This window comes from Fukomys damarensis, unplaced genomic scaffold (assembly GCF_012274545.1).
Source record: "Fukomys damarensis isolate Sample0158 unplaced genomic scaffold, DMR_v1.0_HiC HiC_scaffold_23, whole genome shotgun sequence".
Taxonomy (NCBI): domain Eukaryota; kingdom Metazoa; phylum Chordata; class Mammalia; order Rodentia; family Bathyergidae; genus Fukomys; species Fukomys damarensis.
The window spans coordinates 32,829,122-32,846,102 of record NW_022900935.1 but is presented as its reverse complement, the minus strand read 5'-3'; the positions used below and the strand labels follow the sequence as shown (position 1 = coordinate 32,846,102).

General features: G+C 56.8%; 1 protein-coding gene across 2 annotated transcripts; it reads right to left on the bottom strand.

The window, feature by feature from the left end:
• Positions 1-3,169: 3,169 nt before the first annotated feature.
• On the bottom strand, positions 3,170-13,216 carry Bsnd (barttin CLCNK type accessory subunit beta). 2 transcript variants are annotated; one of them, XM_010610402.2, is made up of 4 exons: positions 12,765-13,216; positions 7,619-7,707; positions 6,357-6,617; positions 3,170-5,401 (listed from the first exon to the last, which is right to left on the bottom strand). In XM_010610402.2, exons 1-4 carry the CDS (start codon positions 12,939-12,941, stop codon positions 4,975-4,977), a joined length of 954 nt encoding a protein of 317 aa, XP_010608704.1. In that variant the 5' UTR covers positions 12,942-13,216; the 3' UTR covers positions 3,170-4,974. The 2 variants fall into 2 exon arrangements, with proteins under 2 accessions (XP_010608704.1, XP_010608705.1); XM_010610403.2 differs by having other exon boundaries at positions 6,357-6,551.
• Positions 13,217-16,981: the final 3,765 nt, after the last annotated feature.

The window sequence follows — 16,981 nt, the reverse complement described above, 5'->3', positions numbered from 1 at the left end:
GAGTCATGGACCCAGTCGTTCATCCAACAACTGTTGGTTGTGGTCTAGTCTGTGGACTATAGAGAAACAGCGCAAGGGGCCTCGGTTTCACAGAGCTCTATGCTCCTCAAAGACAGAGGCAGGGGAGGGTGCCCCTAGGTTCCACGGATCACCCCATCCTAGAGTGGCTAATGTCCTGTCTCAGGACAGAGGCTCTTCCCAGTCTGGCTCCGGCCATCTGCGCGACCACCCACACCCTCTCTCCACCCACTTCTGAGCGTGACTCCCTCTTTGCTCGATTCCCAGGGCCCGGGAGCGGTTCTCGATTGCGCATGCGCAGGCTGCCATGTTGCTGTCCCCTGGCTTCAGTCACCGCTGTGTCCTGGCCATGTAGGAAAGAGCCCAGTTCCCCCACCTTCAGCCAGTGCCACCTGCTGTCTTTATTGTTGTGCTCTTCACAACAAAGCATCGCCAGTGTTATGGGAGCCATGTGGCTTCTTGTTGCTCTGCTTTGCACCCGTGATGGCTCCTGAGGCAGATCCGGTACTCAGGGTCCCTTGTGCGGATTTCTTTTCTTTTCTTGTCTGATTCTCATTCTCTCTCTCTCTCTACATACAGAGCACCCTTCTGTGGAGACCACTATCCTGAGTCACCCTGAGTTACCCCAGCGGGGACACAACTCTGTCCCCGGTGCTCAGTGAAGAACGTGTCACTGAGCAGAGGCTTTGAGAGCCTTCCTAGAGTAAATGAACGAAGGAATGGATGAAGTCTGGCCCTCTGTGCACGCGGCTGGTGATCGGGCCCCAGAGCTGCTACTGCCCACCTGCCCCCCACTCTTTTCTGGGTTCAACACTGAGGACATGGGGGTGGCCTGCGAGCGGTGCCCTTGTGCAGCGTCACCGGCAGGGGAGTGGTCAGACGGGGGGTGGGGTCATCTCTGAGCGGGGCACCAGCTCAACCGGGGCTCCCACCCCTGTTCTCCATCCTGTGTTCAGCAGTGGGCGGGACCCCAGCACACTTCGGTCCCACCCAACAGAGAGGAAAACTTCCGCAGGGCAGGTGAGGACCCGAACCCCTGCTCCGAGGCACAACAAGCCTTGGGCCACTGCCTCATCCCCGTGCCCCTTGTATCTACTACTGAGCAGGCCGGCCTCCTTCAGGGACCACCTCTCCCTCCTGCCTTTTCCACGGCTCATTTGTGCCACGCCTCTGCCTGAGACGGCCTTGTCCCTCTGTCCCATGTGCGCTTGGCCTGCTTTGCACCTTAATAGCTGTCCAGTCCTGACGGCCCATTACAGAAACAGAAACCTAACCCACATCCCCCACCCCCATGCTTTGGAGTCGAAGTTCTGACCACCAAGGGCCTCTCTGAGGGTTCCTAAAACTTCCCAGGAGCATCTGACTCCACCAGCCCAGCTGTGCCCACGAAACTGCCTTGGGGAGCACTGGTGACTGCGTTCAGGCACCAGCCCAAGCCTACACTGGCCTCTGATGCCTGCCCCCGGCACACTGGTCCCGGACTCAGCGCAACAGTTAGCAACAAGATGAGCACCAGGCTCAGATCAGTTTTGTTCCACCGCTGTTCCTTGCTTTTGCTAAGTCCTGGGCCTAGAAATACCGGTAGGAAGAAGTCTCTGTCCTCAAGGAACCCCAGCCTGGTGGGGACGCTGGCTCACAGCCATCCACACAGGTGTACTGGGGACAGAGTGTTTGGGGCCTGGAGGACAGGGGTAGCATGGGGTGGACTCAGCCCTGGGAGAGGAGCGGACAGCTGGGCTGGGCCTGGAGGGATGGCAGAGGGGGTAAAGGACATCCAGGCAGGGACCAAGCTGGCGAAGGCAGAATGGCATGAAGGTCGCACCTCCAGTAAGGCGGCGTTGGGGGATGTAGCAGATGGTTCAGCCAGAAAGGGCACTGGAGGCCGGGTCACAGGGATCTCAGAGGCCAGGCCAAGCACTCTGCCCTCTCTCTGGGGGGCAAGAGGGAGTCTTGGGAGGTGGGGAGCAAAGGTGTGTGGCCCTAAGTGCTGGCAGCGTTCTCAGTGGAACGTGTTTCCTGTTTGCAGTCTTCCTCCCAGTCACACTAGGTTGGAATGGCCAGGCCACTGGGCAGCTCCTACTGGAAACAGAAGAGGCAGTGGCTGCGTCTCCTCTCCTTCTGCAACCTTCTCTGGAGCAGCAGGCAAGTTATTTGGCCTAAGACTCAGTTTCCTGTAAAACGGGTTCAGTCTGCCTCCCTTGCAGAGTCTGAGGATAAAATAGACCCGGCTGAGCCCAGCATGGCAGGTGCCTCACTGAGTGTCACCATTCTGTGTTGAGAAGGTGGCTTCAGGGAGCAATGCCAGGCTCAAAGGATCTCCTTGAGGCCCTTCTCCCCCGCCGTGATGCCCCACTCTGAGGTCTGTAAGTTCACCATCTCCTGTTTGCCCAGGAGGAAGCTGAGGTCCCAGACACAATGGGGCAGGGAGCATGGAAACATAATTTATCTTCCAAGGGGTGGCTTTGAGGGTGGCAGTGTGCATGCATAGCTAAGGGGAGACACGATGCACATGGGGGCACATCCTGGAATGGGGTTGGCATCTCCCTGTTGGCAGCCCTAGTAGCCAGAGGCTCTTGCTTGTGTCAGAGGTCCCTGCACCAAGCCCCGAGCAGAAGTCCTGTGCCTATGCCCTGAAGAATGGCATGCCCGCCGATGCCACCTGGAATGGGATCCTGAGTCCTGTCCTTGGGCAGATACAGAAGGACAGGGTCTGCAGTGGGCCACATGCATCCTGGCCAGCCACCTGGACACGGCTGCGAGATCACAGGACCCCACGCACAGGCACCCAGTGTGCTCCAGGTGTCCCAAGGTCAGGTGTGTGCCCCAGGTCTAGGGCCCCAGCAGCCAGGGCCCCGGGCAATGGGGTGGCATGGGGAATTTGCCATCCTGGCATCTGGAGCCCTTGCCTTTGTCACCAGGCTGAAATATTTCCTTCCCTCCCACTGGGAAGTCAGTTGTGCTGTGGAATCCACACAGGGATGGCCTGGGGCATCAGCCAGCCTCAGCTCTGTGTGGCACAGGCAGGTCGGCTGTCCCTCTACAGGATGAGGAACCTGAGGTGGGGGACTGTAATCCCAGCTATTCAGGAGGCTGAGGCAGGAGGATCAAAAGTCCAAGGCCAGCCTGGACAACTTAGCCAGACCCTGTCTCAAAATAAAATAAAAAGGGCTGGGGGTGTAGCTCAGTAGTAGAGCACTTGCCTAACACATGGAAAGCCACTCACACAGCTATCCTGAGTCACACCCTGCTGGCTGCCACTCCCTCAGGCATGGCCCACAATGCCAGCCGGGCATGATGCTGCATTTGTCCCAGGCCGGGGGGCAATGGTGGATTTTGAAAGAAGAATTTGTTAGTGAATCAAGGTGACCCCTTTTGGTGTTAAGAATGTTATTTTAGTCATGGGTGTTGGTGCCCCCACTGATGTGAGTCACAGGTGTCCCTGCCCTGACCCACAGAGCAAGGAGTGTGCTGCATCTCACCTTGTCCATGTTCCGGGTGTGAGTGGGGACACCCCCTTTCCAGCAGAGGTAGGAAGGCCCAGAGAGAAGAGCGTACCCTGGGAGAGTGGCCTTCTGCCCCAGCTCGGCCATCTTCTTCCCTGAGCCAGGACCCCAACCTGCACCAGGGGCTCTGCCCAGGAATCGGCCCCCCACTCCCAGGGCGAAGCTCTGAGTGTGTGGACTGATCTGAGGTAGCACCCTGCCCTCTCCTCCACACCCACTCCTGTCTCTGGGTGGGCCGAGGGCTCTGCAGAGATCAGCAGGGGACAGTGCTCCCGCAGGGTGCTGAGGTTCTGCCACTGCTGCCCCTGGCCCCTGAGCATCAGTTTCTTGCATCTCTGCACTGCGCTCTGTCTCTAATGCACAAGGAAGCAGCTGGCTGGAGTGTGAGCGTGCCAAGAGCCATCTCAGGAACTCCCCCAAAGGTCCCAGCTGAGCATCCAGCGCACAGCGGACGTGCTGTGCCGACCTGATGCAGATGAAACAAAGCCAGCAGCATGAGGTCACTTGCCCAAGCCAGAGCCAGGGAAGTTAGCAGGTGTGCTGAGCATTGTCTGGGGCTTGTTGCCTGACCCCGAGGCTGTATGAGAGCCATGTAGAGTCTGAGTGCTAGTCATTAAGGAGCTGGGAGTGTAAGGGTGGTGAAGTAGGAGGTGGCTCCCGTGCTTGGCAGAAGGTTCTTGGGACTTTGCCTTCCACATCCCCTCAGTGGCCGTGGCTCTGGGGCCACCAGAGGTGCTGAGGTGGGTAAAGCCATGCTGTCCCCTGGAGCAGGAGGCAGGCAGGGTGCCACAGCGGGAGCATCCAGCCCAAAGGCATTGAGTAGAGCAAGCACCACCTCACTTCAAGAGTTGCAACATCAGAAGCATGCAGGGGAGGGAGGGTCCCCTCTGCTGGGGAGCCAAGGGTGTCCTGGAGCAGAAGAGCTCAGGCAAGGGCCTGGGCTGCAGAATGGGGACCGGAGGTTGAAGGGGGCTTCCAGGGCTGAGGTCTGAGTTCAGTGGGGCCAGCCCCATGAGGCCATGGATCCCGGAGTAGGAACTGCGGGAGCCACAGCAGGTCCTGGGCTGGGGAAAAGCTGGGCATCCCTGGGGAGATGGGCCACTCCCTCCAGCAGGCACCAGAGGTCGGCACAGAGGATCTAGGCCACCGAGAGCACCAGGAGGGCCCTGTCAGAGGCCAGCTTTGGGGGACAGAAAAGGTTTTTGAGGACCACCTGGCTGCTGTAAATATTCAGCACATCGAGTTTTGCCTTCGAAGGTTTGTCAGAGAAAAGGAGCCATTGGAGCAATGGTTCAGACAGCAACCCCTCCCTGAGATCCCTTTGTAGGTCCGAGATGCCCTCCTCGGGCCCCCCACCTTGTCTCCATGTAGTCCCCTTGTGCAGAAACGGAGGCCCAGTGAGTTCAAAGGGGGTTAGCAGTGGTCGCAGCTGGAACTAGGGAGCTGTTCCAGCTCAGCCCTGGGCATCAGGCTCAAAGCCTAGTTCCTTGTCTGGAAGGGGGTCCCCAGGGCTGTCCGGAAGCCCATAGTACAAATCCTCTTCTTTCTCCTCCGGCTCCTCTGCACCTGTGTCCGAGGCCTTGTCCTCCTTCTCCTTCTCCTTCCTCCTCCTTGGGTACTGCTGCCAGCTGCTGAGCAGGACTGCCTTCTGCCTCTGCCCCTCTTGGGGTGCATCCTCCAGTGTGGGGGCATCATCGATCAGGGCAAAGTCATCGAAGACATCCAGTGGGCTGCTGCTGTCCCTGGGTTCCTGCTGTGGGGGCCGGGGTGCCTCTCTGCCAGGCGGAGATGGGGTGGGGCTTGTGCCTTCACTTGAGCTCATATCCAGGTCATCTTGGAAGGAGGCCAAGGGTGCAGGGCCCTGGGGATGGCCCGGCAGGCTGCAGGGACAAAGACCACAAGGTCAAGAGCCGGAGATTTAGCTCAGTGGTGCTGCGCCCGCCTGGCAAGCACAAGATCCTGAGTTTGATCCCCCGTTCCACAAAAATAAAATAAAATAAAAAGATTGCAAAGTTAATGGTAGCTCTGGTCAGACCATGGGGTCCAGGTCCCAGCCACTAGCTGCAAGGCCTGGGAGAGGCAAGTTCACCTGTCTGGGCCTCAGTTTCCTCCCCTGCAGCGTGGGGTAAATAGCAGCATTCACTCCAGCAGGTTATTCTGAGATTTATAGCAGGTACTGTGGGCAAAGCACTTGGCACAGCGCTACCACACAGCAGGTGCTTGGGAAACATGGTTATTCTGTTACTGTCTAAACTAGGCCACTCCTCTACTTGTCCAGGCATTTGGGGTTCTCCCCTGTCATACTGGGGTCCCCTCTGTTCCCTGGCGGCCTCCCCACAAGGACCCAGGAGCTCCTGAAGTTCAGAAGCCGGTCAAGGGCTGGCAGAGAGTTGGCACCCAGGCACGATGATGGACTGAATAAGGAAATGGATGAATCAGGAGCTCAGCTCATAAGCCAACAGGGACAAGATGCGTGGGGCCCGACCCACCCACGGTCACAGAGCAGGTTGGCGGCTCAGTCCTGCGGCTGCTGGCTCCCTGCCATGTCCCTGTCATGACAAGGAGGAGCCCACGTGCTCCAGGCACTTCAGTGCCTGTCCCAGTCCTGACAGCAACCCTGTGTAGGAATGAATGACTGTTCCCAATGGGGAAACCAAGGCCTAGGGGAATAAGGAACTTGCCAAGTGCACACGGCCGAAGGGCTGCTCAACCCCTCGGCCCATGCTCACTCACCTGATACCCCTCCGCTGCCCATCCACCCACTCCCCAGGGTCCTCCGGGCCCCCCTCCTGTGCGCCGGGTCCAGGCAGCATGGACCCCCGGCTCTGCACTCACCTGGGGCTGCTCTGAGTCCGGGTCCTTTCTCCCTCGCTCTGGTCCAAGCACCTGTGGACGACCACAGCCGCCTCCACCCAGGCCTGAGCATCGCAAGGGCCGCCTTCTCTACCATCCCTGGACCTTGGCTCCTGCTCGGGGGCCAGCAGCGGGCGGGAGCCCCTCCTGTAGTCCAAGGCCTCCATCCGGATGTGGCTGAAGTCAGGCAGGCTCTGGTCATAGGCGGCCTCCTCCCACAGCCTGGCATAGGGGGGCTGGGGGCTGGGGCCCCACAGACAGGGTGGGAGAGAGAATGGGCCACAGTCACGCAGCCAGCCAGGCTGTGGTCTCCCCCAGTCTCACGAGAGCCTTCCGGGGATGCTGCTTTACCCATTTCATGAGGAGGCCAGGGCCCAGTGGGAAGAGAAACCAAGTGGCAGAGCTCAGGCCAACCCCAGCCTGACCTCAGCCCCGTGCTCCCTTCCTGTGATGGCAAAATGAGAAGCAGTGAACTCCAGGCAGGTACTGGGCCTTGACAGCCACAGCACCTGAAGCTAGGGATGCATCAGCAGGCAGGGTCCCCAGCTTCGGGGCTCCTCACCTGCCGGCTCCTCTAATCCTCCGTCACCCCAGTATGCTGTGAGGAAACTGAGGCCCAGGGCCTAACACCGACATGGGCGTGAGGTGCAGGTGCTGGCCCCAGGCATCCTGTTCTCTGTCACTGTGCTCAGACACTGGGTCCCCTGCCCAAGGCCACACGCCTGGGTGGTAACCAGAAAGGTCCTGGGACCCAAGTGACCTGACCCTGCCTCCGTCACAGCAGCCCACCGGCTGGAAACGGCCCCCTCGCTCTCCCAGGAACCAGCTAGTTTGTCCCCACGAGGACACTGTTAAACCAGTGTGCCGGTAGCAGAGAATGCCACCACTGCCACCTTTCCCAGACGGAGCAGAGAGCCTGTAGGCCCAGGTGCTCTGAGAGCTACGCGGAGCTCAGCTGAGCTGGTGAGGCTGGAGCTCAGGCCCCGCCTCTGCCCTACTCCCCATGAGGTTTGGCGCTTGGGACTGCGTTCCTCTGAGCCTCAGTTTCCACATCTATAAAACGGGGTGAAGAAGGCTTCACTCACAAGACAGAGTTCAGAACAACCTGTGCTAATATTGCATCTGCAGGAGGGAGGAAGGCAGGCCTGGAGCTGCCATGTATGCAGTGGGCGTTCGGCCTTCCCCCTCTCCCTGCTGGGTGGGAGTTTCCTCCGAGGTGCTGGCCTGCCACCGCCTGCACCTACCTCTTCATCTCTGAGGCGAGTCCATTCTCCAGGAGGGCCTTTGGGGACAGGATGCCTTGGAAGTCAGAGTCAGCGGGCACAAAGGCTACCTGCGGGCCACAGGGAGATGGCCTGTCTGCAGCTGCTGGGCACTGCCTCCCCTGCCCTCAGCACACAGCTCTGCTTGTCCCCGTGGGGCAGCGGGCAGGGCAGGCAGGGAGGGACTGCACAGACAGTCCCGGGACCCTGTGGTCACCAGGCTGCTACTCCCTCCTGGCTCTTTGCCATTCGCCCCAGCAGGTGTGTGGAGCACCTGGCTCCCTTCTGGGCACTGAGGACAGCAGCCACCTCCCTGCCCGAGAGCACAGCTTAGCAGATCTCAGCACTCTGTCAGTGCCCAGCCCCCAGCCCAGTGGCACAGCGCTGCACCCACACCTGGGGAGTGACCGGAAAGCAGACCGCTGCCCAGTGCTTCTTGCCACTGAGGCTGGGTGGGGGACAGAGCAACGGAGGGCTGTGGGTGCCCCCACCTGTGCCTGTGCCTATAGCTTCCAGGATCCATTCGTCTGCTGCTCCTGGGGTGGGGGCAGGAGGCAGGGCTTGAGGGCAGCCGTGGGATGGGGTCTGAGGAGCTCTGCCTTTGGGATTGGGGAGTTAGGGTGAGGCTGTCTCCTCTGAGCGTCCTCACTGAGGGCCTCTGGCAGGCCACCCCTCCCCAAGCTGGTCTGGATAATGGGGTGCCCTGGCCAACCATGCTCAGAGTAGCATTGCACGCAGCACCCCCATGGCGAGGAGCCCAGGTGCCCACTGACAAGGGTGGTTAAACCAACATGGCACACACACCGGGAAATCCAGCCCGACCTTGGAAAGTGGGGGGATTTGCACACAGGCTACGACTTGGATGACACCACGCCGGAAAGGAGCCACAACAGGACGGATGCTGTAAGATTCCACATCTCTGGGGTGCCCAGAGTGGCCAGAATCATGCAGGGGAGGCAGAATGGCTGAGGATAGGGCTAAGGGGGAGATTGTTTAATGGTCTATGGCAGTGATGGCGAAGCTTTCAGAGACAAGCACCCAAAATGCAACCCAAAACCCACGTATTTATTGCCAAGGCCCAACACTGCAATTAAACCTGAGTCCTGGGGTTTTCGCTTAGAAAAAACAACTCCTATAACCTGTGAAGTCATTGCAGAGAGGGCTGTGTGTGCCTAGGTGCCCGCTGTGGAGCGCCATCACTGGTCCAGGGTTTCAGTCTCCAGAGATGAAAAGCATCCGGAGGTAGGTACGTGAATGTGCTCACACCGCACCACCAGGAAGACAGAAAACTGATATTTGTCCCGCCGAAATTGAAACCCACTCATCTGCGTAACCAACAAAAAGTGAAGCATCCGTGTTTGCGTGTTTTACCGCGACTTTTAAGGAGCGGGCTGGTGACACCCATCTCCGGGGCTGGAGATGATGAAGGAGGCTGTGCCAGGGCAGTGCCCATCAGTCTTGGCATGGGAGCTGCGGGACGCTGGCCCACCTGACTTCCTCGAGTCTCTCTCTCCTCGGTGAGAATGCTTTCAGAGTATCTGATGAGACCTCACTGCAATCACGCTGGCGAGCCAACAGCACCCCCTTTCCCTCCCCAGAGTACCCCGAGTAGAACACACTTGTCTGCGCCTGAAAAGTTCTGTCGTGAGAGGAAGAGAGGGATGGTGGGTGGGAGGTTCTCAGAGCCCCTGGGGAGGTGAGCTTTCTTCCCCCAGACCTGGAAGCAAGGCGGGGTCTGGGCATCTTCCCCCAGGGAGCCTAGGAAGGATGCTCTGTAGCCAGCTGCTTCTGTACTTCTTCGGAGCTGATTCTTCTTCCTTATTACCTCGTGGCCCACTCACTGGCCATGAGTCACTGCCCATGGCCCATCTGCAAGACAACCTCCCCATCACCAGCAGCACCTCCATCGCCACCGTCCCCGTCCCCACATCACCATCACCAACATTATGAAAGGCCTGAGAGGCACGGCGGGGAGGAACACCACAGAGCACAAGTCGGTGCTGTAGGAGGGCAGGCAGGGCTGACGCTGGGGAGGGAGGTCAGACCACAGAGACCCCAGAGCCTCAGACTACAGCTCAGCCTTTTCCAGAAGTGCTGGGACCTCTGGGACCCCCACCCCCACCCCCCAGCCAGAGACACCAGTCAGGTGTGTGTCTAGAAATCTGAGCAGTTCCCAAGGGGCGCAGGCAGAGAGGAGCCCACAGAGAACACGGGTCCTGGTCCTGTGGGAGTGGGGCCCAGGGACAGCTCTGCTCCCAGCCCCAGGCTCCCTCTTCTGCCTGTCTCAGCCTCCCGAATGGTACCACTCACTAGAGCTACCCTTCTCACCCATGCCTGGGGCCCAGCATACCCAGTGTGCCAGCTGTGATGGGCTGCAAATTCTGCTCGATTCCTAAATCTCGGGGCTCAAGGCAGCCACCCAGGTGACCGTCGTCTCTCACCTGGGCCAGAGGAGAGGCTGTCACAGGTACGGCTGCCCCACCATCCCAGCTGCCTGGGTTCTCTCCTTGTCCCATCAGCAGAAGGCAAACAAGGGAAAGGTCCAAATTCCTTAGCATCCCCGGCCTCCCACCCTGCTCCCCTCCACTTTTACCTTTACTTTTCTCCTCCAGCCTCCAGCAGCTACCTAAACAATGGATGAACTTCTATCTAACCTACAAAGCCCCATTCACCTCCTCTTTGAAGCTTCTTCCCTATCGGGCTCCTACAAAGGGCAGCTTACACAGGGTGGAAACTTGCTGGCCCTGGGACACGCTCACAACTGGGACACGTAATTCCCGCGCTCTATCGGCTTACCCTCATCTTTCTATCCAATTAGCTAAGTCAAGTCCCTTGGGTGCACTTAGCCCTCAACCCACCCCGGCAGCTCCCATTCACTAAGGCTCTCAGTGGGCTGGGCCTGAGCCCGGGGACTGAATCTGGGCAGATTCAGTAGGTGGGGCTGTTGGCCCCACTGAGGAGGGCAGAGACAGCAGTGGCAGCACTCTGTGCTCCTGCCCTTATCAGAGGCAACTTCTCTGGGCCTGGGACTTGCACGCACGCACGCACGCGCACACTCCACCGTGCCGAATCCCAGTGGTGCCTTCCCCTCTGCTCCGCACCAGGCATGAGGCCAGGTCACCCCCACCTCCACAGAACCCCCACGGGGTCCCCCTACCAAGGTCACAGAAGTGGCTGAGAGGGAAGGAAAAAGTTCCCTTCCAAGCTGGCCCGGCAGGAGCTCGTGACCGCGAGACTCCGTCAACAGTTGCTCATTAATGCCCAGCGGTTTCCCGCGGCACCGCGGCCCAGGCTCTGCCCACTGCGGCCAGCGCCCGTGGGAAGGGAGCAGCGGGAGGGACGCATCCCACACCGCCTCCCACACCTCTGAGGTCCCCTGCCCCGCCGGCCTCCCGATGGTGGCGCTGACGCGGTGGCTTCCCCAGCCCTCTTCCCGGAGGCCAGTTGACTGTAAACTGCTGGGGAATGGATGCAAACCAGCGCAGACTGCCCAGCGCAAGCACAGCTGCAGCCGCCGCGGAGCGGGCAGGGCCTCTCCCCTCTCTGTCTCCTCCTAGGCCTGAGCAGAGGAGGGCCTGGAGCCCCGGATGTCAACCTCGGTGGACCCCCTGTCCACCCTGCCAGGGGTCCACCCTGCCCCTTCACTCACACGTTGCAGGGCTGAGGCTCAGAGAGGGAAAGGGCCCGAGCAAAAAGTCTCCCAGGCAGTTAGACAAAAGCCAAGTTCGACCACATTTCTCTCCTTATCTCACAGTCTGTCTTTGACCAGCTGTGTGACCTTGGAGGAGTCACCCAACCTCTCTGGGTGCTGGAGTTTACAACCCACGACCCGTCGTTGTTGGCAGGATCAGAGCAGAAACAGCAGCAGCTCTTTCCCTAAACACAGCACTGCAGTCTGCGCACATCCCCATAGACCGTCCCCTCCCTAACGTCACAATCCTCCTGCTTATGCAGCTAAAGACCTGGGGCCCCGTTTTCCCGATGAAACACTGAGGCTCAGAAAGACAGAGGTCACCGGAGTTTGGGACGGAGCTGGAACCAGAACAAAGGACTTCTTTTGTTTGCTTGTTTTGTGTTTTTTTTTTGTTTTGTTTTGTTTTGGGTTTTTTTTTTGGTTATGTTTTTCCTCTGTGTATGCACACTGCCTGTGTTAATAAGCTGCTACTCTTTCTTTTTCTTTCTTTTTTTTTTTTTGGTTATTTGAGACAGGGTCTCACTATGCAGTTGAGACTGACCTGGAACTCACTATGTAGCCCAGGCTGGTCTCGAACTCACAGCGATCCTTCTGCCTCAGCCTCCCAGGAGCTGGGATTACAGGTGTGCGCCACCACACCCGGCAAGAATGTAGGATTTCTAAACCAGCGCTTCCCAGCATGAATCCCTCTCAAGGCTGGGAACATACAGGACTAAGAGCGCTCATATGCCGTCGGGGTGAGACCTGACCTTCCCTGGACCTCCCGGCACTCTGGGACGCAGCCAGAGGACACGTGGTGGAGGGTGGCCGAATGTCACACACAGCTGAGCTCCAGCCCAAACTGCTGCTTGGCGGGGAGCCTCACCTTTCAGAGCCTCGGGTTTTCTACTATGAAATGGAACTGTAGACAGCAGCAGAAAGGCTGGGGCTTGGTGGTGCACACCTGTAATCCAAGCTACTCAGGAGGCTGAGGCAGGAGGATCAAAAGTTCAAGGCCAGCCTGGACAACTTAATAAGACCCTGTCAGGGTCAGGGGTGTAGCTCAGTAGTAGAGCGCTTGCCTAACACGAGCAAAGCCTTGGGTTCAATCCCCAACACCAGAATTTAAAAAGCATTAAAAGTCCAGCCAAGGGCAGCACTGTATGGTGTATGCAGGAGCACTTGGCAGTGCCCGGTCACTTGGAGGAGCATGGGCATTGGGTGTCACTGTCTCCCCAAGATGTCTGGCTCAGGGCCCGGGACCCAAGGGCTTCTAATCGAGCCTTGTGGTGAGAGATGGACGGACGGGTGAACCGGGGCCGTGGAGAGCAGAGAAGAAACCTGGGAGTCAGGAGACGAAGAATGAGATGGTGGAAGGATGGGGCATGGGGCACCGAGCAGGGGCACAGACGCTGACCCTCCCGGCCCCGCCCCACCCCGCCCATCGCTGCCTACCTTGGGGTAGCACTGGCACATGCTCCAGATGACACCCCCGACCACCATGACACTGCCCATGGCGTAGAAGGTGGCGTAGACCTGGGGCCGATCGTGGCTCATGAGGAAGGTGCCGAGGGACAGCAGGAAGAGCCCCAGCACGATGAAGCCGATGCGGAAGGTCTTCTCGTCTGCCATGGCCGCCAGGCTGGCCCGGCCCCTGCACCCAGCAGAGGGGTTGCCAGCGACCCCGTGTGAGCCAGCGAGGATGGGCCCCAGGCCACTGCAAATCGGGGCTTCTAAAGGCAGGGCAGGATGGCGCAGGGCCCTGTGCCTGGGGTCAGCAGCTCTGAAGGCCCGATGGGGCCGGCTTTGGAGCCGGCTCACCCAGCACCCAGCCACTCTGTGCCTCTCACCTTCCCTCTGGGCACAGCCGGCCGGAGCGTGAGAGTGAATGGGAGAGCAGAGGCCGGGAGGGAGAGGGGCGGGTCAGGGGCTGGGCTCTGGCCAAGGCTTTGACATCACCTCATTTGCCTAGCGCAGGCTGAGTGGTGGACGGCAGGTGCCACACCTGCCAGCCACAGGAAGCAGGGCTCCAAGGCCACCGGGGGAGCCCCAGACCCCAGGCCCCAGCTGCATTTAAAATCCCCAGGAATTTCAGACTCTTCAAGGTTATGAGCCCATCAGGAGTCAGGAATGGCGACTGCCGTAGACACGTTAGGGCTGCCAGCTCAGTTAAGGGAAGCCTGCAAAGCAGGTGCCACAAGCCCCACTCTACAGATGAGGTCCCTGAGGCCCAGGCCAGGGACTTGCCCAAGGTCACAGGCTGGAAATGGCAGAGCCCAGGCCGTTCATCCAGTTACTGTGTGACCCTGCTGCAAACTGCAGGTTCTGCTGTGGGCAGTGGGTCTCGGCCCCGATAGCCGCCTTTCTTCGCCCGGAACAGCAGCAGCCTCCAAGCTGGGCTCCTCTGTCCCCTTCCTGTCCTCTGCCCCTGCAGACCTGTAGTGTGATGAGGAGCCCCCCTCCCCCAGCAGCCAGGGTGAACTAAGGCACAGGTGTGAAAGACCGGCCTGAGAAGAGCCTTGGTCCTGTGGGATTCCTGCGGGCGCCTTCACCCCTCTGTGCCCTCACGTGCGGCCCCCTTCACACCCCACCCCATCTCCCCCCACAGCGGGCAGGGTTTGTGGTGCAGTCTGTAGAGGGGCAGAGCTCAGGGTCGCCTGCAGGTCTGATTCCTAGGGTGACCCCGGGCAGCTGGGCTACAACTATGTCACCACGGGCCCCTCTCAGGTCTGAGAGAGGGAGGCGGACAGATGGAGGGAAAGCACTGATTCTCCACAGCGCAAGACCTTCCAGGGAGACAGGATCACCATCCCCAGAAGAGGCTCAGAGACAGGAAGAGCAGGTCCAAGCTCCCTGGGATGCCGGGCACAGTGGTGCACACCTAAGGTCCCAGCACTCTGCAGGCTGAGCAGGAGGGTCACAAGTTCAAAGCCAGCCTGGACGACTCAATAGGGGAATCTTGTCTCAGTTTTAAAAAGAGCCAGGGATGCATGTGATATGTCAAAAAATATATAGTGAGGGTTTAATTCTTTAAATTATTTATTGCAAACTATTGTAGCTTTCCAAGACAGCCTACGCTGTTTCCCAGACATAGCTTGTACTTTTATCTTTGCTCTTACCCTCTTTTTCTATTTACTAGGCCCAAGCTCACTCTGCAAAGCCATTTTCTCTCCCACTCTTCACTTTTACTTCTTGAATGAACTTTGCCACTGTTCTTTGAAAAAAATTATTGCAGTAAATGACACGTTGTCATTAATCCCTCTCAAAATATATCCCCTTGAATATAAAAAAATGGAAAGATATCCCCTGCTCCTGGGTAGGAAGAATCAACATAGTGAAAATGGCCATACTACCAAAACTGCTATATACATTCAATGCAATGCCAATAGAAATTCCAACACTATATTTCACAGAACTAGAAAAAAGAATCCAAAAATTTATTTGGAACCATAAGAGACCTAGAATAGCAAAAGCCATTTTAGGCAACAGACACATGGCACCGGGTATAACAATTCCCATCTTGAAACTATACTACAAAGCCACTGTGATAAAAACAGCATGGTACTGGCAAAGAAACAGGCCTGAGGATCAGTGGAACAGACTGGAAGACACAAAAACAAACCCAGATGTACTCAGCTACCTCATCTTTGACAAAGGAGCTGACCATCCTCAGTGGAGGAAAGATAGCCTCTTTAATAAATGGTGTTGGAAAAACTGGATGTCAACCTGCCACAGATTAAAACTAGACCCTTATCTTTCACTATGCACTAAATTAAAATCCAAATGGATTAAAGATCTAAATATTAAAACAGAAACATTAGACTTGTTGGAAGGTAAGTTAGGCAGAACTCTGGAAGACATTGGCATAGGAAAAGACTTAATGAACAAAGCCTCAGCAGCACGGGAACTAGCAGATAGAATCAACAACTGGGATCTCATCTTATTAAAAAGCTTCTGTACTTCAAAAGAAACCATCAGCAGAACTAAGAGACAATCTACAATGTGGGAAAAAATTTTTACCAGCTGTTCCTCAAAGGACTATTATCAAGAATATATAAAAAATTCAAAACAATCAGCCCCCTCAAATATAAAGACACAATTCAAAAATGGGCATCCAAAATGAACAGACATTTCTCAGACAAAGAAATAAAAGCAGCAAGTAAATATATGAAAAAATGTTCCACATCACTGATCATTCGAGAGATGCAGATGAAAACAACACTGAGATTCCACCTCACCCCACAAAGAATGGCTGCTATCAAGAAATCACACAATAACAAATGTTGGCGGGGCTGTGGGGAGAAAGGAACCCTCCTCCATTGTTGGTGGGAGTGCAGACTGGTGCAACCACTATGGAAATCAATATGGAGATACCTCAAAGAGCTTGGATTGGAGATTCCATTTGACCCAGCCATCCCTCTGCTGGGTATCTTTCCAAAAGAACTAAAAGAATCATATCACAGAGAAGTATGCGCACCCATGTTTATAGCGGCACAGTTTGTAATAGCTAAAACTTGGAAACAGCCTATTTGCCCAGCCATTGGAAACTGGATAAAGAAGATGTGGTTTTTCTATAAAATGGAATATTACTCAGCCATAAAGAACAAGAAAATAGATTCATTCATAGGAAAATGGATACATATTGAAGATATACTCCTAAGTGAAATAAATAAGTCACACATGTATAAATATCAAATAGTTTCTCTGGTGTGAATAATCTGCAATAATACAGAAGATCCTAATAAGATTACTGACATTTAGAAATGGGAAGAAAGGAGCTAAAGGTATAGGGAAGGTGGGACGGGTAGGGGAAGGGTAATAAGGGGAAAGAAAAAAATGTGAGATAATGAAAAGATGGAAATAAAGTGTTTGTAGATGGGGAGGGGAGGAGGGGGTGAAGGGAGGTCAGAGGTAAGGGGAAGAAATGAGAACCAAGACCTGTCATGTAGAGGTACAAGATCCCAACAATGAATGTAACTGTACTGTATCCCAAAAATGTACCAATAAACTCAGTTAAAGCTGAAAAAAATATATCCCCTTGGTTAAAGCACACTGATCCTCTCGTTCCTGCCACTCTGAAGTCCCAGAAGTCCTGGAAGTCCTCTTTTGTGAGTGTCATTTTGTGGCTGCCTGATGTCCTGAATTGATTTCAAATGCAGTTTCTGTCCGATAAAAACCTGAAGGAGTCCTCATCCACCTCATTCATTGGACTTGGCACCGACTTGGGCTCTCTTGGAGTCACAAGGAAATTTAAACCTCACTGTATCTTTGATCACGTTGGTGCTGAATGTGGAGGCCCTGGTTGATCCTCAGTCCTGTACTCGGGAGCAGGGAGCGGGGCCAGGGGAGGAGAGGGGAGAGAAGGGGGAGAAGGGGAGAAGGCCGCATCCTAGGGACGTGGCGCTGGATCTAGGAGCTGGGACGGAGAGGGGCAGGATCTTCTGCGCCCCCTGGTGACGACCGTTGCACGCCGTAATCTGCTGGGTCCGCTGGGTCCGCAGCCCCCAGAGCGGGGACCAGGTTGTCACCGCTGATCATTGTGTGGCGAGGACACGGAGTCCGGGGCGGGGAGGGCGGGCCGAGGCCTGTGAAGGGTCCCCTCTTGACCTTGCTTTGACCTTGCCCCGGGAGCGCGGCCACTCGGACAGCAGGCGCTCCCTGGCGAAGGCCCT